This window comes from Schistocerca americana, chromosome 1 (assembly GCF_021461395.2).
Source record: "Schistocerca americana isolate TAMUIC-IGC-003095 chromosome 1, iqSchAmer2.1, whole genome shotgun sequence".
NCBI classification, from domain to species: Eukaryota; Metazoa; Arthropoda; class Insecta; order Orthoptera; family Acrididae; genus Schistocerca; species Schistocerca americana.
Genome location: NC_060119.1, coordinates 204,800,831 through 204,826,541, shown reverse-complemented (window position 1 = coordinate 204,826,541; position 25,711 = coordinate 204,800,831). Strand labels below are relative to the sequence as shown.

Here is a 25,711-nt window from a genome sequence, read left to right as displayed (position 1 = left end):
AGCGCAGCATATGAAGAGAGGTAACCATATCTGATATACTTCGTTCTGCTTCGCAGAATGCAATCCTGCGCTTTAGTACTCTTCTGGTCACTGATGGGCGCCATATTGAACCTCCTTTTTTTTAGCAGTAATGGTTCAAAATGGTTCAAATGGCTCTGAGCACTATGGGACTTAATTGCTGTGGTCATCAGTCCCCTAGAACTTAGAACGACTTAAACCTAACTAACCTAAGGACATCACACAGATCCATGCCCAAGGCAGGATTCGAACCTGCGACCGTAGCAGCAGCGCGGTTTCAGACTGAAGCGCCTAGAACCACTCGTCCACATCGGCCGGCTTACGGTAATTAGTTACCGTATTGTAAAGTGTTAAATAGGGGAAGTTTAATTATAGCCACTCGGTACACCAGATTGATCGTCATTGATAAATACAGGGATGGAATGAAATCGTCTACCGTCCGCTCCGAGTTATCACTGCACGAGAATATTCAAGAATTAAGTTGCAAACTTCTGTAAGATTATCCTTCAAGTGAGAGAAACTGTAATTCACTTAAACTTACAGGTGGTGAACTAAGAAATGTATGCCGATCACCACCGGTCGGTGTGGCCGAGCGGTTCTAGGCGCTTCAGTTTGGAACCGCGCGACCGCTACGGTCGTAGGTTCGAATCCTGCTCGGGCATGGGTGTGTGTGATGTCCTTAGGTTAGTTAGGTTTAAGTAGGGGACTGATGACCTCAGATGTTAAGTCCCATAGTGCTCAGAGCCATTTGAACCAATTATACCGATCACCGTATGTTCTAATGAGATTAAAATCGAGAATAAAGGGACAACGTTTTCCACTGAAGGTTCGAATGCAAATTGCAACGCAAAAAGAAAACAATTTACATAACCTCGATTCACGTGTAGTTTCTGTTGACTTGAATACAACCCGAATGCTCGACGTTTGTTGCAATGTCATCATAGAGATAAAAGTTGCTGGCCAAATGTGCCAATCATAAAAGCGTAAAATAGGTGTCTAAATCACGTCTGCTCGATGTGCTTCCAGGAATCGTGGTGCTTTGTGTTTCAACAGCACGTGGCATCCAACTGAAAAACAAGCACTCAGTTCCCTAATTGGTCTGCATCGATCAAGCCTTTCGAGTTTTCCAAAGAGATACCTACCTGTTCTATTGCAAAGACGTGCTGCTCCCGCAACAGAGACGGTTACAGTCAAATCATTTTTGAGTTGAAATGTAACTTACGCGTAGCACCTGAGTATGCGGTTAGGAGAGAAGCTCATGATACAGCACATACGTAGGATGTTGTAAGCTTCATATCTTTTAGCACATATTTTTTATACAAAGTGTGGCACAGATTTAGTTTATTTAGAGAACGGTGGCATGGGGATTGTGGGTCTATGATTTTTACATGGACCCTTGTGCAAAGCTAGTTATCTTCAAATAAATATTCATTATGACTACTTTTGATGGTTTCATGGTGCCATTGTTTATTTTCTAAATATTTTAATGTATTGGGAATTGGACACAATTTGTAGGGTTAGAAGAGATAACATTATTGATATAAAAGTTTTATTTCAGAGACACGTACAGCGCATAGTAGGCTCGAAAGACCATGCATGAATGCAGTACAGGCGACATATTAATGAAGTTATTGCGAAAATAATTCTTCAGTTCTCTTCTGGACAGTTTACGCCCACAAAATAACAAAACATAATAGAGGTTACAATAAATTTCAACTGCAGAGATAATAAAAAAAGACGTCGTCCATTATGCAGTATTTTCTCTCAGAATCTGAAAACAAACACTTCTGTCAGCCACTTCTTAACAGTATGCTACTCACAAACGCGCTGAAACAATGATTTTCATTTCCAGGTGCATTTTACTTTGCAGCATTTTCAAAACCGTAATGTATATGTGTTCATGTCCGACATATTTCCTCTGTGTTGTTAAAAATGAGTCAAGAAAGTGTAAATGTAAAGATAATGTGAAAATTAAGTATTTCTTCGGGAGCGGAATGTTACTTGTCTGTTGATTCGGAAGACGTACCTGCGTATCAAACGATTAAATATTAATAGGAAAACCACATAATTCCTTTCACAGGCCTCTTGGCGATGCTTGCTAAATTTCTGTGTCAGAAGAACTAACGATGTAGTCCAGGTCAAAATTTTATATCTGGGTAATGTAATCTCAGTAAAAATTCCCCGAAGATCGCTTTTATGACTACATTTAGTTTCATAAAATTTTTATAGTGCCATGCACTTTTACTGATATTAATGATAAATACAGTATGGAACTTTCATTTAGGCTATGGAATAAACCATGTTGCCGAATGGAATTTAGATGTATTTGCGTATTTTAAATTGATGAAATTTCGGCATGATCAACAAGTGACGATTACGGGGAGGGAACGCAACGATGGTAACTATAATGGAAATTGTCTAAGTTAATCGTGGATGCGCCAGTGCAAGGAATTCTGAATATCCGTTTCCAGTTCTTAGAACGTGAAGACATTGCTGGGTAGCAAACATGTCCGATGCAGTGTGACTCAAAGATCTGTATCTGCTAATTGAAAGAACAATAGCAGTTCACTACAATTGGTAATTATTGCACTTGAAACCAGTGTCTTTGAAAGACTCCTCAGTGTTAACTGGAGTTACAGTGATGTAACAGGGGGAAAATATAGGTAAATTAACGTTTAACGCTATGTCGGCGACGTCGGTAGAGACAGAGCTCTAGCTCACATAGAATAAAGATGGAGAAGGAAATAGAATGCTTCGTTTTCATAGGAACCACGCCGATTTGTATGAACATAAATCTGAATTCCTGGGCAGGGATTTGAAATTCGTTGCTTCTGTGTGGGAGTTCGGTACTTCGAACATTGTGCAATTCCGCTTGTTGGTAATGTGCCTTAGACCTATTATCATTACGTTATTTCTCGTTCTGAAACGTAACATATATCACAAAGCTTCGCAGACCACATACTCCTTCAGAACGGATTTAAAGAAGACTTAAACATGACGAACAGAACAAACAACACTTTTAGCACAGACTGCAGTTTAAAGATAAACACAGAAAAGACAAAGGTGGCAAAGGGTACCAGAAAGAAGAATAACGACTCACTATAACATCAGAGTTGGGAACAGCACTATAGCGAAAGAAGTGAGGGAACTCTGATACGTAGGAAGCGAGATTAATTAGCGCCACCGAAGCAAGGGAGATTTAGTAGTATACTGACAGTCAGAAGAAGATATTTTACTTTTTTACTCAGTAAAATGGCCTAATCCAAAAAAGGACAGGATAGTGTCACATCCAGAATAGTTTCCATGGCGCTGGAAGCAGTAATTGAGGGCCAAGTGTATTAAAGGTAAATAAAGACTAATACGCGCAAAACAGATTATAAAGTTGGCTATAGTAGTTACACAGAGATGAAAAAAATTAGCACAAGATGGGGAAAGATGGCTGATAGCCTCAAACGAACAGATAGACTGATGACTTGAAATATTTCTGAGGTCACGTCCAATGGTGACAATGACATGCGTAACGATGCGCGACAAGTGATTTCTGTTTTACCGTAGTTACGAGAATAACGTACACAAATGTACTGAGAAATTGAAAGTAAACACATGCTCTGAATTAGTTAGGAAGGCTCAACTAAGTAGAATGAATCTGTCACACTACAGTGAAGCCTCCACTGATACGAAACTTACTTTGCCTTTCGCAGGCAAGTGCTGTACCAACGCTGCTACCCAAGTACGACTCAGCTCCGGTTCTCACAGTTTTACTTACACCAGTACTCCATCTCCTACCTTCCATACTTAGAAGAAGTGCCCCTGCGAAACTGGCAAGACTAGCACTCAGCCATGAAGTTTCATCTCGGTTAAGTAATTTAAAACAACAAAATGGTGGAAACGGTCGCACTCGACCGCTAACAGCCCCCCTATGTTATGTGAATCTATGGGAAAACTCCTGTCAGTAGGTATCAACGCAACATTACATCGATGTACCGTGTGCGCCTTCCACCGCTTGACAGCAAAAGATCTCTGCATGGAGACGACGTGAATGGGCAGTCTAGAGCATCCACCGAGAGGCGAAGTATGACGACACAACTGAGCGGACCTGTGTATCTCGTCGGCCTCTACCAAGCAGCCGCCACAAAAAGTTGCTGGAACTTCCCGTTTCCAGTAGTACAGTGGCAGGATGCGTTAATATTTAGGCCGGAAAATCTCGCTGTTGACCTTGTCTCGGTTGCGGAATCAGAGCCGCACTTAGCGAGCTTACGATCTTGCCTGCTTATCACCTCCTCAACTGCTCCACTCAGTGCTGTCTCTTAGAATGTAATCTGTGTACGCTGTCACACACTGTTTTGACACTGGTTTTAGTAAACGTCACGTTATCAACACGGTACACCAAGAGTGTTAGAATTTTGAAGCTTAGAAGTTTCCAGTTCCTGTAAAAAATCGACTGAGCTTCCAACCAAATGTTTCGGAGTTGGATGGACGCCGAGTCTAGGACGCGATTGTAATTACACCTGAAAATGAGGATCATTACTTGCAAGGCGTAAGCCTTGTAACAGTAGAGTCTACATAAGTCTCTTTGATGATGCTTTACGTGACTGACAAACATGAGATGCAAAAATTATCAGGTGGCACATTAAAATATGGCTATAACTTTTCGCGGCTGGAGTCGATTTGAATAAACATGCTTTAGTTCTGTAACAGCGTCATTACGCTAATGAAGCTACCAACATTTCGGCAATCTTTACAGGCAACCCTCACGAGGATTAGTACGAGTGATATGCTGCTGTATTCGAAACCCCCTTTCCCTCCCCCTCCCCCTTCCTTTCCCTTACCTCGTCAGCCGGTGCCAAATGACAAGAGTTTCTCGTCATTCTGTGTGTTCGTTGAACGACAGGGAAGACGGGGTGGATCTCTAAGCGCTTCATAAATTACAGGATTAAAGTTTTTACAAAATTTGATTTGAACACTCTAGACAGTATAAGGCTACATGCCTTACGTGTCACAATTCCTTGTACGCTCTCAAGATGAGTGCAAAGACGAAAACTGTCATCTGTTCAAGTAAATCAAAATGAGATCAAGTCAGTGAATTCTACAGTGTATTTAGCTGTCAAGGTCACTGGTCTCATCCAAGGCTCAAAGATTTTGCTTCAAGTGTTCTATTGCTGGGAGTTTCCGAAGTTATTTGAAGGCCGCAAAACCGAAACATATAACATGATAAACATCCCAAAATGATTTTTATTCGTAGCAAGTTTGTCTCTACTTAAACATGTTTCACTGTAGTACTGATGTTCTCAGATTTTTTACTTATATTATAGTTACATAGTTTTACACTGTTGTGTTTATCTTCATGTGTCCTCTGATAGCTTTCATGTTACTCCATTTACGGAGTATGTAACAGTCTGGGGATGATCATATATTGGACGAAACATGTCACCTTTTTTTTAATAAAATATTTTAAGAGGTCTAGCCTGTGTTACTACAGTTTTTATAATACTGGGTTCTGTTTCTTAAAAAAAAATCTTCGTGCCTGGGCATTTCTTCGAACCTTAGTCAACAGCTCAGGATTCCTGGAAACTACAGATTCGACGTCCTTAGGTTTGTCGACTTAAAAGTTTTCTGGCTATGGTACCGTGTCATAATATATAAAACTACTGCTGCTGGAGAAAAACCAACGTTTCTGCGACGATTGCAGTGCCCTTCTTCTGGGTCTACTGGTACATTCTTCCTTAAATGACCAATCAAACGAACTATCTTTTTAAATTATGACGTAAAGGAATACGCAGTGAACAGTAGCAACAAAATATAAGGGGGACTGCATAGCTGCAACGCACCAGTAGGTCCAGAAGAAGGCCACTGCAATACCGAGGCCGAAACGTTGGTTCTTCTCCAGCAGCAGTAGCTTTGTTCGTTATGACGCGGTACCATACCCATGTCGACTGACTCTGGCCACGTAAGCGTACGCAATTATATCCTTAGGTTTCTATTATTTTTTCGTGTCACGCATTCATACCCGCCCCTCACAGCAAGGTTGCTAGCTTGTCTTACCACAACAGTACTTTCTAGATTCAAAGCGGGTTTCATCAAACCACAACAAATTTATAGTTGAAGCCCCTGACTTCACCAAAAATTTTGTAGTTTAAATAAAAATCGCGAGTCACAAAATTATAAGGTTTCCGTTATGAAAACTTTTGAAGGATTTCCTCCAAAATCGGATGGCAGTTCCAATGTTTAGCTCAGTTGCGTTAATCCCAGGAAAACCAACGCTGTCGAAATACTTACAGTCCTTTACTTTTTCGTGGTGTGCTTTTCTAGAGAGCTCTGTATTTTGAATTGACACTTTCACTGTCTGCAAACTTTACCACAGATAATACCCCCAAATAAGATATCTGCTAAAGTCTGTAAACTCAAGCAAAGTGCTTTCGGGCAAAGTAGAAACTGGCCGAGTTGTAATCAGTCAGTGTGTGAAGTTCAGACACTGTAGTCTCCGCGAAAATGCAGAACGAAAATGCACAGACTCTAAATATTTGGACATCGTTGATTTTCCAGGAGCTGTAACCAGGACTAAACGACAGAGCTACACATAGTGATACAAACAAAAACATAAAGTTTAGTGAGTGGCAAAATTGCGATCTTTATTTATATTGTCGACAGACAACTGCGGAAACAGTCCATTAAAGATGTTTATTTCTAAAAGTCACTTTTGATAATTTTACGTTATTTTGTGTGATAGTGACGTGATTAATAGAAAGATGCAGCAGGACACTTGCTTATTAATAACTAATCTGTATTAATGGCAGACTGTTTCGGCATTTACTGTCATTGTCAAGTAGTCTTGAATGACGTGGCATCAAAACATCGTTAGTGAATTGTTTTCTAGCTATCCATGTTTTGATTAAATGGCAAATGACGGAAAGATGTTGATAATATAACGTCGTGAGCGGAGAACTGTCAGGTTACCGTCAGACCATAATTAACGTATTATTTTCAATATCTTTGCCAATGGCCTTGCCGTAGTGGTAACACCGGTACCCGCCAAATCACCGAAGTGCTGTCGGGCTGGGCTAGCACTTGGATGGGTGACCATCTGGTGAGCGCTGTTGGCAAGCGCGGTGCACTCAGCCCTTGTGAGGCAAACTGAGGAGCTACTTGATCGAGAAGTAGCGACTCCGGGTTCGTAAACTGACAAGGGAACCTCCCCGTCGCACCCCCCTCAGATTTAGTTATAGTTTGGCACAGTGGATAGACCTTGAAAAACTGAACACAGATCAGCCGAGAAAACAGGAAGAAGTTGTGTGGAACTATGAAAAAATAAGCAAAATAAACAAAGTGAGCAGTCCATGGGCAGCATAGGCAATATCAATGTTCTGTGAGCACAGGAGCGCCGTGGTCCCGTGGTTAGCGTGAGCAGTTGCAGAGGGAGAGGTCCTCGGTTCAAGTCTTCCCTCGAACGAAAAGTTTGCTTACTTTATTTTTGCAAGGTTATGATCTGTCCGTTCGTTCATTGACGTCTCTGTTCACTGTAATAAGTTTAGTGTCTGTTTTGCGACCGCACCACAAAACCGTAGACGAAAGGACGTGCCTCTCCAATGGGAACCGAAAACATTTGATCCAGGAAACCACGACTGATATATTCTATACGACACTGCTGACGGCATGTGCGTCACATAACAGGAATATGTTGTCGACCCACCTAACTTGCACACTTGGCGAATGGGTAAAAAGATTCTTCTACCTTGCCCGATTTAGGTTTTCTTGTGGACGTGATAATCACTCCCAAAAAAGTGATGAAAACATAAGAGTGTCACATAAACTGCAACAAATGCATGCAACAGTTTCACAGTCTCACAGTTTTCTCTGTCCTTTGTCAAAACATGTTTTTAACGTTTTCAAATTTTTCCGTGTGTAGACCATCAAATCCTGCAGATGTCCAAGCAAATCTGAACATGTCCTGGAATTTTGGAGAGCGAAGTTGATTATGTGTGAGTGCCTGAACTCTGATAATTGTCTGAAAATGAAAATTTAAACTTTTCACTCGAGGGAAGATTTGAACCAAGGACCTCTCGCTCCGCAGCTGCTCACGCTAACCACGGGACCACGGCGCTCTTGTGCTAATATCATCCTTGATATTGCCTATGTTGCCCATGGACTACTCAGTTTATATATTTTGCTTGTTTTTACATAGTTCCACACAACTTCTTCCTGTTTTCTCGATTGATCTGTGTTCAGTTTTTCACGGCCTATCCACTGTGCCAACTTATAACTAAATCTGAGGGGGGTGCGATGGGGAGGTTCCCTTGTGAGATACGGCCGGGAGAGCAGTGTGCTGACCACATGCTCCTCCGTATCCGCTTCCAATGACGCCTGTGGTCTGAGGATGACACGGCGGCCGGTCGGTACCGCTGGGCCTCCACGGCCTGTTCGAGTGGAGTTTGGTTAGTTTTTTTATTTCCAATATGTTTACGTCATTTACCATGTAATCTAAACATTGACGGTTATAAGGCAGCTCACTAGCGACGTAATGTAGACGTACTTGGCGACGGCTGAAAGAGTGTGTTGTTAATAAAGGTTAACTATTGTGGGCAGCTATTGTGACGCATTTTTCTAATAATAATGTCATTAGCATACATACAGGGTGCGTCAAAAAAATGTATACACATTTTGAACTGTCATAGACAATTTATTTCCCGTTCTACAAGGTTGAATGCCTGTGAGAAAGTAATGATAAGCTTCTTCAACAGGTGCCAGCAGTGGCAAGGAAGTAACTGCAACATTGCGGACGTGCGTTTGAGCTTTGAAGAGTGGAAACAGATAATTAAGTGGTGCTGGAAGTTTGAGAATGTAGTTGCGGTTCGAAGACAGTGGAGAAGTGAGTATGGTACAGAACCACCTTCAAGGTTAACAATTGGAGCTGTTTCAGCGTTCGCCTCATAAATCTTCAAGGCAAGCGGCACGTGAGAGTGCTAGTAGTGTGCTACGCATTCTGAAGAAAGGCAATTTTCGTGTGTACATTCCAAGGCTGGTGCAACAGCTACGTAACGACTATCCAGATCGAAGGTTAGAATTTTGTGACTGGGTTCAGGAGATGGTGAGACGGTGAACCGGGATTTATGGGTAGCATAATTTGGTCAGATGAAGCGCAATTAAACTCAATGGAACTGTCAATAGGCACAATTGTGTGTACTGGGCTGAAGATAATCCTCACATTACAGTTGAAAAGGCTGTGAATTTACCTGGTGTAAATGTGTGGTGTGGTTTGTCTGCAAGGGGACTCATTGGGCGTTTCCGCTTTGAAGGTACTGTTACTGGAGAAATGTACCTAACAATGCTTGCTGACTCCATATTCCCTGCCATTCGTGCATTATACGGTAATGATGAGTTTTATTTCCAATAAGATGGCGCCCCGCCGCCCTATGATAGGGACGTACGAGTATATCTGGATCACAATGTGCCAGGCCAGTGGATAGAATGCAGGGGACCAATCGAGTTTCCTGCACGCTCTCCAGACCTCACACCGCTGGATTTCTTCTTATGGGGCACAGTAAAAGACGAGGTGTACAAACGTAAACCACGCAACCTGGACACGCTTTCAAATGAGATTCAGGTGGTGTGCGCAGAAATCTCATTGGACATTCTGGTACGATGTATGGAATCAGTGGTGACTCGTACTCAGAAATGTATTCACCGATCGAGGTGGCGCAGTGGCTAGCACACTGGACTCGCATTCGGGAGGACGACGGTTCAATTCCGTGTACGGCCATCCTGATTTAGGTTTTCCGTGATTTCCCTAAATCGCTGCAGGCAGATGCCAGGATGGTTCCTTTGCAAGGGCACAGACGACTTCCTTCCCCGTCCTTCCCTAATCCGATGAACTCGCTGTCTGGTCTCCTCCCCCAAACAATCCAAAAAAATCAGAAATGTATTGATGCTGAAGGCCACCAATTTGAACATTAATCACATTTCCAAAGTATATTTATTTTTCCAATTGGACTTTAAGATTTCCATTTCCAGAAATTTAACAGTGTAGAACGGGAAATAAATTTTCTGTAACGATTCAAAGTGTGTGTTCATTTTTTTGACGCACCCTGTATATTACGGTGTTGACTCCAAGAAAAAAGTTATTTTGTTTTTTGCACAGTATGAGTTTCGACACTGCAGTTGTTTTTGTGTTGCACCCTTTGTTGTGTACATAGTTCCACGTAGTCAGCGTGTACAGAACTTTCCCACTAGAGCGCGCCCCGCTAAGCACAACAGCGCAGGTGCAGCGCTCGTCTGTCTCTGCACTACGAGATGGCGCTGCCTTAGAGACGGACCAAATTCTGCTTCCCCCGATTCGCGTATTAATATGTAACGCTGCCAATGAGATCGCTGCTAATGTAGAATCTTTTCTTCTCACGGATCACACTTGCGCAGTGATACGTGAACGCGGGAGGTATTATAATGAGCATACAGACCTCCGATTATCCAGTCTGCATTGGTCTGCACCAGTCTGTAACAGTCTGCATTTGTCTGTACCAGTCTATAGTGAAGTTTCAGTCTGCGGCTAATAAGATTACCATATTCCTATACGTAGCCATGAAGATAAATGAATAGACACTTTGTCAAGTGTCAGAGATATGTGAGAATAAGATTAACGTACCAAAACCAAAGGAACTTCAGATTGTCAGTTGTAAATAGCATCCAGAATCAAGTTAAGTAAGTTTTATGATTTTTATTATTTTAATAAATGTGTGTGAAAATTAATCAAGTACTGTTTAGAGTTGGTCACCGTCAATCTGTTACTCTAAGCGTGCAAGTGGCATTTCTATCGTGTGACCTAACGGCAGAAGATAAACACGCCACGATAAGACCACGAGACATATTACTGACACTCGCCTACTTCGTTAGAGCGACAAGTCAAATAATCTGATGGTGTGTGCACCGAAGGTCTTACAGTACGCACACCACACCCTTCATTTTATTAGTTGGTAGCTTTATTTACATAATGACGCTGTCATTGACAAGGGACAGAAAGTCACTCAAAAAACAGGAAAGGGCACTCGAAAAGTTTGAGTTTGGAACAGATATAAAAACACTGGCAAACACGCACAGCCTCTGGAGAGAGACACAGTCGCGCTGACGGCGCGCGCGCACAGGTAGTGGAGGAGGGCCGCGTCACGAGGCGTGCGTGGTGACGGGCACCCCGGGCAGCGCCGGCCGCTGCAGGCTGAGCAGCGACAGCGCCCTCTGCTCCCATAGGCGGCGCTGGGCGCGCACGCGCTCCGTGTTGTCGGCGACGGCGGCGTCGGGCCGGCCATACGCGGGCGGGTTGGCCGCCGGGTCGTAGCCCAGCACGGCCAGCATGGGCGCCACCGCCGCCATGTCGCGCACCACGTCCTCCGGGATCTGGCCCACCCACTTGCTCAGCGCCTCCGCGTTCACCGGCTTCATCACCTGGTCCGACGACCGCTCCACCCTGCGCCACGATATGTGATTAGAGTTGCACTCCTCCAAAACTACGGTTCGGTAGTTTTGGTACACAACATAAATGACGTAGTAAATGACAGGATTACTGATATTACTGGTAGAATTGGCGGGGAAAGAAAGATAAACAAACGTGTAAGAAAGGAAATGAGAGCCCACGACTCATATACAGGGTGTTACAAAAAGGTACGGCCAAACTTTCAGGAAACATTCCTCACACACAAAGAAAGAGAATATGTTATGTGGATATGTGTCTAGAAACGCTTACTTTCCATGTTAGAGCTCATTTTATTACCTCTCTTCAAATCACATTAATCATGGAACGGGAACACACAGCAGCAGAACGTACCAGCATGACTTCAAACACTTTGTTACAGTAAATGTTCAAAATGTCCTCCGTTAGCGAGGATACATGCATCCACCCTCCGTCGCATGGAATCCCTGATGCGCTGATGCAACCCTGGAGAATGGCGTATTGTATCACAGCCGTCCACAATACGAGCACGAAGTCTCTACATTTGGTACCAGGGTTGCGTAGACAAGAGTTTTCAAATGCCCCCATAAATGAAAGTCAAGAGGGTTGACGTCAGCCGGCCGCGGTGGTCTAGCGGTTCTAGGCGCTCAGTCCGGAACCGCGCGACTGCTACGGTCGCAGGTTCGAATCCTGCCTCGGGCATGGATGTGTGTGATGTCCTTAGGTTAGTTAGGTTTAAGCAGTTCTAAGTTCTAGGGGACTGATGACCACAGATGTTAAGTCCCATAGTGCTCAGAGCCATTTGAACCATTTTTGGTTGACGTTAGGAGAGCGTGGAGGCCATGGAATTGGTCCGCCTCTACCAATCCGTCGGTCACTGAATCTGTTGTTGAGAAGCGTACGAACACTTCGACTGAAATGTGCAGGAGCTCCATCGTGCGTGAACCACATGTTGTGTCGTACTCGTAAAGGCACATGTTCTAGCAGCACAGGTAGAGTATCCCGTATGAAATCATGGTAACGTGCTCCATTGACCGTAGGTGGAAGAACATGGGGTCCAATCAAGACATCACCAGCAATGCCTGCCCAAACGTTCACAGAAAATCTGTGTTGATGACGTGATTGCACAATTGCGTGCGGATTCTCGTCAGCCCATACACGTTGATTGTGAAAATTTACAATTTGATCACGTTGGCATGAAGCCTCATCCTCAAAGAGAACATTTTCACTGAAATGAGGATTGACACATTGTTGGATGAACCATTCGCAGAAGTGTACCCGTGGAGGCCAATCAGCTGCTGATAGTGCCTGCACACGCTGTACATGGTAAGGACACAACTGGTCCTCCCGCAGCACTCTCCATACAGTGACGTGGTCAACCTTACTTTGTACAGCAGCAACTTCTCTGACGCTGACATTAGGGTCATCGTCAACTGCACGAAGAATTACCTAGTCCATTGCAGGTGACCTCGTCGTTCCAGGTCTTCCCCAGTCGCTAGTCATAGGATGGAATGTTCCGTGCTCCCTAAGACGCCGATCAATTGCTTCGAACCTCTTCCTGTCGGGACACCTTCATTCTGGAAATCTGTCTCGATACAAACGTACCGCGCCACGGCTATTGCCCCGTGCTAATCCATACATCAAATGGGCATCTGCCAACTCCGCACTTGTAAACATTGCACTGACTGCAAAACCACGTTCGTGATGAACACTAACCTGTTGTTGCTACGTACTGATGTGCTTGATGCTAGTACTGTAGAGCAATGAGTCGCATGTAAACACAAGCACCGAAGTCAAAATTACTTTCCTTCAATTGGGCCAACTGGCGGTGAATCGAGGAAGTACAGTACATACTGACGAAACTAAAATGAGCTCTAACATGGAAATTAAGCGTTTCTGGACACATTTCCACATAACATCTTTTCTTTATTTGTGTGTGAGGAATGTTTCCTGAAAGTTTGGCCGTACCTTTTTGTCACATCCTGTATAATAAAAAACACGCGACAAAATCGGAGACAAAGGGTAACATGGCGAAAAAATCATGGAACTTAAAACATAGAAACAAAGGGGTGACGATGCTAATAAAATACATATGAAGCAGACAGGTAATATAATGGACAGACAATTAAAAAACACGGCGACAGTTTCGTTTCTGTTCTCAAAAGACATAAAATCCACACCCAGCGACAGCATGGTTTCTGTTCTCAACACGGGAAGAGACGAAACAACACTGAGCAGTCACTGGAACACACACGAAAATATGACATACCACAGCCGAGAGCAGGTGGGGGGAACTGGACAGAGCATGGGAAAATAAAAAAAAAGGGGGGAAGGTGTAGAAAAGCGAAGGGGGGAGGGGGGAAGGACCCAATGGAGGATGAGGACCCATAAGAGGGGTGGGGGGTGCTGAGCAGATGCGACAGGGAGTGGGGAAGGCAGAGGATGGGAAGACAAAAGGACTCGGGGGGGGGGGGGGGAGAAGGGAGGTAGGAAGGGGTTAGGCTAGGAGAAACACAGGATGGAAGGGGGGGGTGAAGAAGGAGCCCAGGGAAAGGACGGAGGAAAGTAGAGGGGGTGAGGATCAGAGTTCCCTGGGCTCCCTCTTCCCCCCTTCCATCCTGTGCTTCTCCCTGCCTAAGCTCTCCCTACATCCCTTCTCCCCCCTGAGTCCTTTTGTCTTCCTGTTCTCTGCCTTCCCCACACCCTGTCGCGTCTGCCCAGCACCACCCACCCCTCTTATGGGTACTCATGCTCCATTGGGTCCTTGGGTCCATGGAGGGAGAGAGGGCATCATCTGGGAGGGGAAGTTGATGGAAGCCACCTTGGGAAAGGAGATGAAGGGTGTAGAGATGGAGGGTAGGGGGGACAAAACAGTGAAGGCGTGGCAGGGGGCGGGGTCGGGGGAGGAGAGGAGCAACCAGGGAGTGAGGAGGATCAAGGCGGTGGAGGTGTAGAGTATGTGGATATGTTCGAGGAATAGGAGCATATGGGGGGAAAGAATCAGGCCATAGAGGATCCGCGTGGGGGAACGCATCTTTGTCTTTCAGTTTCTTTGGTTGTTTATTTTGCACTTACACTGCAGAGCCAAAGAAACTGGTATAGCCATGCATTTTCAAATACAGACATACGTAAGCAGACAAAATACGGAGCTGCTGTTGGCAACGCCTATACAGGTTGGTCCACTGACAGTGACTGGGCCAAACATCTCATGAAATAAGCGTCAAACGAAAAAACTACAAAGAACGAAACTCGTCTGTGTTGAAGGGGGGAAACAGATAGCGCTATGGTTGGCCCGCTAGATGGCGCTGCCTACCGGGTGATCAAAAAGTCAGTATAAATTTGAAAACTTAATAAACCACGGAATAATGTAGATACAGAGGTAAAAATTGACACACATGCTTGGAATGACATGGGGTATTATTAGAACAAAAAAAAAAACCCATATTGCTAGATGCGTGAAAGATCTCTTGCGCGCGTCGTTTGGTGATGATCGTGTGCTCGGCCGCCACTTCCGACTTGCTTGGCCTCCCAGGTCCCCAGACCTCAGTCGGTGCGATTATTGGCTTTGAGTTATCTGAAGTTGCAAGTGTATCGTGATCGACCGACATCTCTAGGGATGCTGAAACACAACATCCGACGCCAATGCCTCACCATAACTCCGGACATACTTTACAGTGCTGTTCACATTATTCCTCGACCACAGCTATTGTTGAGGAATGATGCTGGACATATTGAACATTTCCTGTAAAGAACATCATCTTTCCTTTGTCTTACTTTGTTATGCTAATTATTGCTATTCTGATCAGATGAAGCGCCATCTGTCGGAAATTTTTTGAACGTTTGTATTTCTTTGGTTCTAATAAAACCCCATGTCATTCGAAGTATGTGTGTCAACTTGTACCTCTCTATCTACATTATTCCATGATTTATTCAGTTTTCAAATTTATACTGACTTTTTGATCACCCGGTATTTTTTAAATAGGAACCCGTATTTTTATTACATATTCGTGTAGTACGTGTAGATATATATAAGAATGTTTTAGTTGGACCACTTTTTTCGCTTTGTGATAGATGGCGCTGTAATAGTCACAAACGTATAAGTACGTGGTATCACGTAACATTCCGCCAGAGCGGACGGTATTTGCTTCGTGATACATTACCCGTGTTAAAATGGACCGTTTTCCAATTGCGCAGAGGGTCGATATCGTGTTGATGTATGGCTATTGTGATCAAAATGACCAACGGGCGTGTGCTATATATGCTGCTCGGAATCCTGGACGACATCATACAAGTGTCCGGACCGTTCGGCGGATAGTTACGCTATTTAAGGAAACAGGAAATGTTCAGCCACGTATGTAATGTCAACCACGATCCCCAAGTAGGTGTTTTAGCTGCTGTCGTGGCTAATCCGCATATCAGTAGCAGACAAATCGCGCGAGAATCGGAAATCTGAAAAACTTCGGTGTTAAGAATGCTACATCAACATCGATTGCATCCGTACCATATTTCCATGTACCAGGAATTGCATAGCGATGACTTTGAACGTCGTGTACAGTTCTGCCACTGGGCACAAGAGAAATTAGGGGACGATGACAGATTCTTTTGCACGCGTTCTATTTAGAGACAAACCGTCATTCACCAACAGCGCTAACGTAAACCGGTGTAATATGCACTACTGGGCAACGGAAAATCCACGATGACTGCGACAAGTCGAACATCAGCGATCTTGGCGGGTTAATGTATGGTGCGGCATTATGGGAGGAAGGATAATTGGCCCCCATTTCATCGATGGCAATCTAAATGGCGCAATGTATGCTGATTTCCTACGTAATGTTCTACCGATGTTACTACAAGACGTTTCACTGCAAGACAGAATGTCGATTTACTGCCAACATGATGGATGTCCAGCACATAGCTCGCGTGCGGTTGAAGCGGTATTGAATAGGATATTTCATGAAAGGTGGATTGGTCGTCGAAGCACCATACCATGACCCACACGTTCACCGGATCTAACGTCCCCGGATTTCTTTCTGTGGGGAATGTTGAAGGATATTTGCTATCATGATCCACCGACAACGCCTGACAACATGCGTCAGCGCATTGTCAATGCATGCGCGAACATTACAGAAGGCGGACTACTCGTTGTTGAGAGGAATGTCGTTACACGTATTGCCAAATGCATTGAGGTTGACGGACATCATTTTGAGCATTTATTGCATTAATGTCGTATTTACAGGCAATCACGATGTAACAGCATGCGTTCTCAGAAATGATAAGTTCACAAAGGTACATGTATCACATTGGAACAACTGAAATGAAATGTTCAAACGTACGTACGTTCTGTATTTTAATTTAAAAAACCTACCTCTTACCAAGTGTTCGTCTAAAATTGTGAGCCATATGTTTGTGACTATTACAGCGCCATCTATCACAAAGCGAAAAAATTGGTCCAACTAAAACATTCATATTTCTTTACGTACTACACGAATAAGTAATAAAAAATGGGGGTTCCTATTTAAAAAAAAAGCTGTTGATAACCGTTTGACCTACGGCAGCGCCATCCACGGGCCTACCATAGCGCCATCTGGTTTCCCCCTTCAAGCTAGACAAGTTTCGTTCTTTGTAGTTTTTTCGTTTCACGCTTATTTCGTGAGATATTTGGCCCGTCACGATCAATGGACCACCCTGTATATGACAACGAATGTCTGGCGCAATTGTTGGATCGGTTACTGCTGGTACAATGGCAGGTTGTCAAGATTTAATTTAGTTTGAACGTGGTGTTATAACCGGCGCACGAGCAATGGGGCACGGCATCTCCGAGGTAGCGATGAAATGGGGATTTCTCCGTACGACCATTTCGCGACTGTACCTTGAATATCAGGAATCCAGTAAAACATCAAATCTCTGATATCGCTGCGGCCGGTAAAAGATCCTGCAACAACAGGACCAACGACGACTGAAGAGAATGGTTCAATGTGACAGGAGAGCAACTCTTCCGCAAATCGCTGCAGATTTCAATGCTGTGTCATCAATAACTGTCAGCGTGGGAACCATTCAATGAAAATTCATCGATATGGGCTTTCAGAGCGGAAGACCCACTTCTGTAGCCTTGATGACTGCATGACACAAAGATTTACGCCTCGCCAGGGTCCTTCAACGCCGACACTGGACTGTTGATGACTGGAAAATTATGCCTGGTCGGACGAGTCGCGTTTCAAATTATATCAAGCAGATGGACTTGTACGTGTATGGAGACAGCCTCATGAATCCATGGACCCTGCGTGTCAGCAGGGGACTGTTCAAGCTGGTGGAGGCTCTGTAATGGTGGGGGGCGTATGCAGTTGGGTGGGTCTCCTGATACGTCAAGAGGACTCTGACAGATGAAACGTGCATAAGCATCCTATACCCGTGGTCTAGGGGTAGCGTCTTTGATTCATAATCAAAACACCTTCGGTCCCGGGTTCGACCCCCGCCACTGCACAAATTTTGATAAATAATCAGCATTGGTGCCCGAAGACTTCCGGCATAAGAAGTCAGCCTCATTCTGCCAACGGCCTTGTCAAAGAGGGCGGAGGAGCGGATAGAGGTTCAGGGCAATCTCATATCAACGATATGAGGATGCAGAAGGCAATGGAAACCACTGCATTAAAGACACGTAACGTGTATCCACAGGACATGTGGCCTGTAATTGAAGAAGTGTCATGATGATCTCTCCATTGGCAAAAGATTCCGGAATAGTCCCCCATTCGGATCTCCGGGAGGGGACTGCCAAGGGGGAGGTTACCATGAGAAAAACATTGAATAATCTACGAAAGGATAACGTTCTGCGAGTCGAGGCGTGGAATGTCAGAAGCTTGAACGTGGTAGGGAAACTAGAAAATCTGAAAAGGGAAATGCAAAGGCTCAATCTAGACATAGTAGCGGTCCCTGAAGTGAAGTGGAAAGCAGACAAGGATTTCTGGTCAGATGAGTATCGGGTAATATCAACAGCAGCAGAAAATGGTATAACAGGTGTAGGATTCGTTATGAATAGGAAGGTAGGGCAGAGGGTGTGGTACTGTGAACAGTTCAGTGACCGGGTTGTTCTAATCAGAATCGACAGCCGACCAACACCGACAACGATAGTTCAGGTATACATGCCGACGTCGCAAGCTGAAGATGAACAGATGGAGAAAGTGTATGAGGATATTGAAAGGGTAATGCAGTATGTAAAGGGGGATGAAAATCTAACAGTCATGGGCGACTGCAATGCAGTTGTAGGGGAAGGAGTAGAAGAAAAGGTTACAGGAGAATATGGGCTTGGGACTAGGAATGAAAGAGGAGAAAGACTAATTGAGTTCTGTAACAAGTTTCAGCTAGTAATAGCGAATACCCTGTTCAACAATCACAAGAGGAGGAGGTATACTAGAAAAAGGCCGGGAGATACGGGAAGATTTCAATTAGATTACATCATGGTCAGACAGAGATTCCGAAATCAGATACTGGATTGTAAGGCGTACCCAGGAACAGATATAGACTCAGATCACAATATAGTAGTGATGAAGAGTAGGCTGAAGTTCAAGACATTAGTCAGGAAGAATCAATACGCAAAGAAGTGGGATACGGAAGTACTAAGGAATGACGAGATACGTTTGAAGTTCTCTAACGCTATAGATACAGCAATAAGGAATAGCGCAGTAGCCACATCTCTAAAAAGGGCCATCACAGAAGTTGGGAAGAAAAACATAGATACAAAGAAGGTAGCTGCGAAGAAACCATGGGTAACAGAAGAAATACTTCAGTTGATTGATGAAAGGAGGAAGTACAAACATGTTCCGGGAAAATCAGGAATACAGAAATACAAGTCGCTGAGGAATGAAATAAATAGGAAGTGCAGGGAAGCTAAGACTAAATGGCTGCAGGAAAAATGTGAAGACATCGAAAAAGATATGATTGTCGGAAGGACAGACACAGCATACAGGAAAGTCAAAACAACCTTTGGTGACATTAAAAGCAACGGTGGTAACATTAAGAGTGCAACGGGAATTCCACTGTTAAATGCAGAGGAGAGAGCAGATAGGTGGAAAGAATACATTGAAAGCCTCTATGGGGGTGAAGATTTGTCTGATGTGATAGAAGAAGAAACAGGAGTCGATATAGAAGACATAGGGGATCCAGTATTAGAATCGGAATTTAAAAGAGCTTTGGAGGACTTACGGTCAAATAAGGCAGAAGGGATAGATAACATTCCATCAGAATTTCTAAAATCATTGGGGGAAGTGGCAACAAAACGACTATTCACGTTGGTGTGTAGAATATGTGAGTCTGGCGATATACCATCTGACTTTCGGAAAAGCATCATCCACACAATTCCTAAGACGGCAAGAGCTGACAAGTGCGAGAATTATCGCACAATCAGCTTAACAGCTCATGCATCGAAGCTGCTTACAAGAATAATATACAGAAGAATGGAAAAGAAAATTGAGAATGCGCTAGGTGACGATCAGTTTGGCTTTAGGAAAAGTAAAGGGACGAGAGAGGCAATTCTGACGTTACGGCTAATAATGGAAGCAAGGCTAAAGTACAATCAAGACACTTTCATAGGATTTGTCGACCTGGAAAAAGCGATCGACAATATAAAATGGTGCAAGCTGTTCGAGATTCTGAAAAAAGTAGGGGTAAGCTATAGGGAGAGACGGGTCATATACAATATGTACAACAACCAAGAGGGAATAGTAAGAGTGGACGATCAAGAACGAAGTGCTCGTATTAAGAAGGGTGTAAGACAAAGCTATAGCCTTTCGCCCCTACTCTTCAATCTGTACATCGAGGAAGCAATGATGGAAATAAAAGAAAGGTTCAGGAGTGGAATTAAAATACAAGGTGAAAGGATATCAATGATACGATTCGCTGATGACATTGCTGTCCTGAGTGAAAGTCAAGAAGAGTTACATAATCTGCTGAATGGAATGAACAGTCTAATGAGTACAGAGTATGGACTGAGAGTAAATCGAAGAAAGACGAAGATAATGAGAAGTAGTGGAAATGAGAACTGCGAGAAACTTAACTTCAGGATTGATGGTCACGAAGTCAATGAAGTTAAGGAAGTCTGCTACCTAGGCAGTAAAATAACCAATGACGGACGGAGCAAGGAGGACATCAAAAGCAGACTGGCTATGGCAAAAAAGGCATTTCTGGCCAAGAGAAGTCTGTTAATATCAAATACCGGCCTTAATTTGAGGAAGAAATTTCTGAGGATGTACGTCTGGAGTACAGCATTGTATGGTAGTGAAACATGGACTGTGGGAAAACCGGAACAGAAGAGAATCGAAGCATTTGAGATGTGGTGCTATAGACGAATGCTGAAAATTAGGTGGACTGATAAGGTAAGGAATGAGGAGGTTCTACGCAGAATCGGAGAGGAAAGGAATATGTGGAAAACACTGATAAGGAGAAGGGACAGGATGATAGGACATCTGCTAAGACATGAGGGAATGACTTCCATGGTACTAGAGGGAGCTGTAGAGGGCAAAAACTGTAGAGGAAGACAGAGATTGGAATACGTCAAGCTAATAATTGAGGACGTAGGTTGGAAGTCCTACTCTGAGATGAAGAGGTTAGCACAGGAAAGGAATTCGTGGCGGGCCGCATCAAACCAGTCAGTAGAGTGATGACCAAAAAAAAAAAAAAAAAAAATGCTCAACTGCATCCATTCATGCCCATTGTGCATTTCGGCGTACTTGGGCAATTCCAGCAGGACAATGCGACCCCACACACGTCCAGAATTGCTACAGATTGGCTCCAGAAACACTCTTCTGAGTTTAACCACTATCGCTTTCCACCAAACTCCTCAGACATGAACATTATTGAACATATATGGGTTGCGTTGCAACGTGCTGTTCAGAAGAGATCTCCACAATCTCCTACTCTTATGGATTTATAGACAGCCCTGCAGGATTAATGGTCTCGGTTCCTCCCAGCACTACTTCAGATAATAGTCGAGTCCATGCCATGTGGTGCTGCGGCACTTCTGCGTGATCGCGGCGGCCCTACACGATATTAGGTGTATTTGGCTCTTCAGTGTAATTAGGACCGCACATCATTCAGTGTTAGTCCATTGTGTATTTCACATCCTTACAGAATACCAATTGCATTTTACACTGACGTGACAAAAATCATGGGATTCCTCCTAATATCGATTCGGACCTCCTTTCCCGTGGCACAGGGCAGCATCTCGACGTGCCATAGTCTCAACAGGTCGTTCGAAGTCCCTTACAGAAATACTGAGCCCTGCTTTCTCTACAGCCGCCCACAATTGTGAAAGTGTACAGTTTTATACACTAACGTACCTCTCGATTACTCCCAATCGATGTTCCATGGGACTCATGTTGTGTGATCTGGGTGGCCAAATCATTCGCTCGAATTGTCCAGAATGTTCGCGAACAGTTGTGGTCCAGTGAGAGGACACATTCCTATTTGGGAACATGAGGTCTTCGAAAGGCTGCAAATGGTCTCCAAGTAGCCGAACATAACTATTTCCAGCCAATGATCAGTTCAGTGGGACCAGAGAATCCAGTCCATTACATGTAAACACAGCCCACACCATTGTGGAGGCACAACCAGCTTGCTCAGTGCATTGTTGACAACATGGGTCCATGACTTCGTGCGGCATGTGCCACAATCGAACCCTACAGTCAGATCTTACCAACTGAAATCGGGACTCATCTAACCAGACCACGGTTTTCCTGTCGTCTAGGGTCCAACGTATACAGTCACGAGCCAAGGAGAGGTACTGAAGGCGATGTCGTGCTGTCTAAAGTACAGCTGTTGTTAATTTTAATTGTAACCTGCACCACATAGCCCGTCTGCTGCCATGGCCCATTAACGCCAAATTTCGCCATACTGTCCTAACGGATACGTGCGTCGTAAGTCCCACATACGTTTCTGCGGTTATTTCACGCACTGTTCGTTGTCAATTAGTGCTGACAACTCTACGCAAACGCCGCTGTTCTAGGACGTTAAGTGAACGCTGTCAGCCAATACATTGTTCATGGTGAGAGGCAATGCCTGAAACTTGGTATTCTCGGCACACTCTCGACACTGTGGGTTTCGGAACATTGAATTCCCAAACGATTTCCGAAATGGAATGTCCCATTCGTCTATAGCTACAAGTATCATTCCACGTTCAAAGTCTATTAATTTCCGTCGTACAGCTATAACCACATCAGAAATATTTTCACATCAATTAAGCGAGTACAAATGACGGCTCCACCAGTGCATTGCCCTTGTGTGCAGGACAGTACCTATGACGTCCTATGGCCCCTTTTATAAGAACTATAAATTATTAAACATTTATCCACGACATTAAGCAATTATATTTGTCATACGTAAAAGAAACTCTACTGAAAGTCAAGGAATAATGTGTTTATAAAGAAAAACTATTATCTGTACCATAAGTACTAGTATTATCTTTGTTCTTTTTGGTATCGGCGTGAAACAAAAAGCGCCGGACTCTCTCTTGCTTTGTCTTGTTCTGATAGGACGCCATTGTACGTAATCTACATAGTACGGTGTGTACATGTTTTATTATTTTAGCGGTGAGATCCAATATATGTCTACATTACTGCTGCTGTTAATGTTAACTGTAACCTGAACCACATGTCCCGTTTCCTTGTCCCACCATTTTTAAAAGAATTTCAAACGCGGTGCCGGCAGCAAGCTAAACAGGGCTGGGGGGCGACAATTGGCCGCCATTAAGCGGCAGTTTTAAATTATCGTAATTGTTATCCCGTTCTTTCCACAGGCGACGCGCGGGATCGGCGATATTAGTTCTTTCATTTATGATCTATCGGAGACTGATATATTCAAAGTACTTAACGATTTATGCTGACGATTTAGGTTACGTGCATATGGACATCAGACTTAACCTGCACTAAGACGAAATTAAATAACACCTGGGTCCTTACGTATTGAAAATGGCTAAATACTTTCGTGTATGTATATATAGCCTATAATGATTAACTGTTTGTTATCATGGGTTCGTCTAAGTAACTTCAATAATTATGCGGCCGGCCAGGGTGACCGAGCGGTTTTAGGCGCCATAGTCTGAAGCCGCGAGACCGCTACGGTCGCAGGTTCGAATCCTGCCTCGGGCATGGATGTGTGTCATGTCCTTTGGTTAATTAGGTTTAAGTAGTTCTAAGTTTAGGGGACTGATGACCTCAGAAGTTAAGTCCCATAGTCCTCAGAGCCATTTGAACCAATAATTATGCCGGATCCCACGCTACATTTTTGTGTCAGTAAAATCTAAGAACGATCCTTGCCTGCTCGTATCTTTGCAGTGAATCAAATAAAAAATAAAAAAATATAAATTACATTAAATCCTGAGATATACGACAGAGAGCTGCCAAGTTGAAAATAAAGACAAATGAACCAATACCGAATACAGTAATAAAGGTAAGAACTACCGTTCGTACTATCCTGTTATTGCACTAGAGTTTGACATGCACTGCTGAACTGATGGCTCATGGTAAGTTACAATTTTAGAACAGTTACTGATATAAAGATGGCATAATGTTATTCAGTTTAACTTTCACTTCGCCACAACAACCAAGGTTAGCACTGAGCATTTATAATAGTGCACGCTTTTAACGTGTGATTATACGTGTATAGGTTTACGTACTGTGTTTAAGCGGGTGCAGACTTGGTACAGTAGCAAAATCAAATTATGGGCATAATTATGGATGCGGAAGCAAACACAGATTTTGTTCAGCATGATAACGTGCAAGACATGAGTGCAAATGGTTCAAATGGCTCTGAGCACTATGGGACTTAACATCTGAGGTCATCAGTCCCCTAGAACTTAGAACTATTTAAACCTAACTAACCTAAGAACATCACACACATCCATGCCCGAGGCAGGATTCGAACCTGCGACCGTAGCGGTCACACGGTTCCAGACTGAAGTGCCTAGAACCGCTTGGCCACACCGGCCGGCAGACATGAGTAGATTTGTTGATAATAGTAGAGCCATTGCCTCGACAGGGGAGATGCTGGGGGCAGCTGGCATTAGCTGTCAGGTGGAACACCTGACACCAACAAATGTGTTGCATGTAGAGGCTGTCAGACCATCAACAGAAAATATTTTGACACCGAACAGGGCAGTGGAGGGAATTTCTATGTCACCTGTGTGCTCTCCACTGCCCGATCCATTTGCGGCTTTACTACGCAAATTGGAAGAACGTGATAAAGGACGTGATCGATTACAACCGGAGAGAGATAGGTAATTGTTGCAAAGAGATGAAAAGTCAAAACGAGAATTAGAAGAACGTGATCAATTACAAGCTGAGAGGGATGGGCAATTGCTCACCGTTAGCTGAGCGAGAACAAAAAATGAAAAAAAAATCCTATTAGATTACCTTGAGACAATTTCCTTAGAGGTAACTGAATTAAAGAATTCCTATCAGGGGCTGCCTGAACTAATCAGCAACTTAGCTTTGGAGGTAAAGGCTGTACAGACAGCCGGTCGCTGTCACCGAGCGGTTAAGTCCGGAACCACGCGGCTGCTACGGTCGCAGGTTCGAAGCCTGCCTCGGGCGTGGATATGTGTGATGACCTTAGGTTAGTTAGGTTTAAGTAGTTCTAAGTTCTATGGGACTGATGACCTCAGAAGTTAAGTCCCATAGTGGTTAGATCCATTTGAAGATGTAAAGACATCACAAGCGACTTTGAAGGAGGAGGAAGATTCAATCACGACTCGCATTGAGCAACTAGAAGTTTCACAGCGAGACTGTACTGATAATAATTTAGCCGATCAGGCCGACAAAATCGAGAAAGAATTCTAGGAATGGCTGGAATCGAAAGAACAAACAATAGTACAACAGGCAGACGAAAAAGTAAACACTGTGATACAGTGGGCGTTGAGTTTGCTAACAATCGAGTAACGGAAACGCTGCAAACAGGAGTCGCGCAGCTGAACGATAAGTTAAGCGCAGAGTTGTCACACTGGCAGCACGAAGTGACAGAGCGTATTGCCAACTTAATAGCGCAAAACATTAGAGAAAACTATTACGCCTACTCGTAAAGTGTATGGTAACGTACCGAGTATGGTTACTAATTATGATCAACCACATGATAGTGGCCGGAACAGCCACAGTCTTAGTAGTGTACCTACAATGCTACCTAGCAGTCCGGAGGCGGCGCTACTGGCACCGAACCTGATGGTTGAGGAAAGCCAACTTAAACATAGGCATTTCCAAATTTTTAATAACCGAAAGAAATCGG

At 43.9% G+C, this 25,711-nt stretch overlaps 1 protein-coding gene across 1 annotated transcript in view; it reads right to left on the bottom strand.

Annotated features, from left to right (window-relative positions):
* Window positions 1-11,166: 11,166 nt before the first annotated feature.
* The window catches only part of LOC124618725 (protein-tyrosine sulfotransferase-like), a 376,746-nt gene continuing 362,201 nt past the window's right edge, over window positions 11,167-25,711 (bottom strand). The window contains exon 7 of the mRNA XM_047145375.1: window positions 11,167-11,467. Coding sequence (XP_047001331.1) covers window positions 11,167-11,467 — 301 coding nt within the window. The remainder of the gene's footprint in view (window positions 11,468-25,711) is intronic.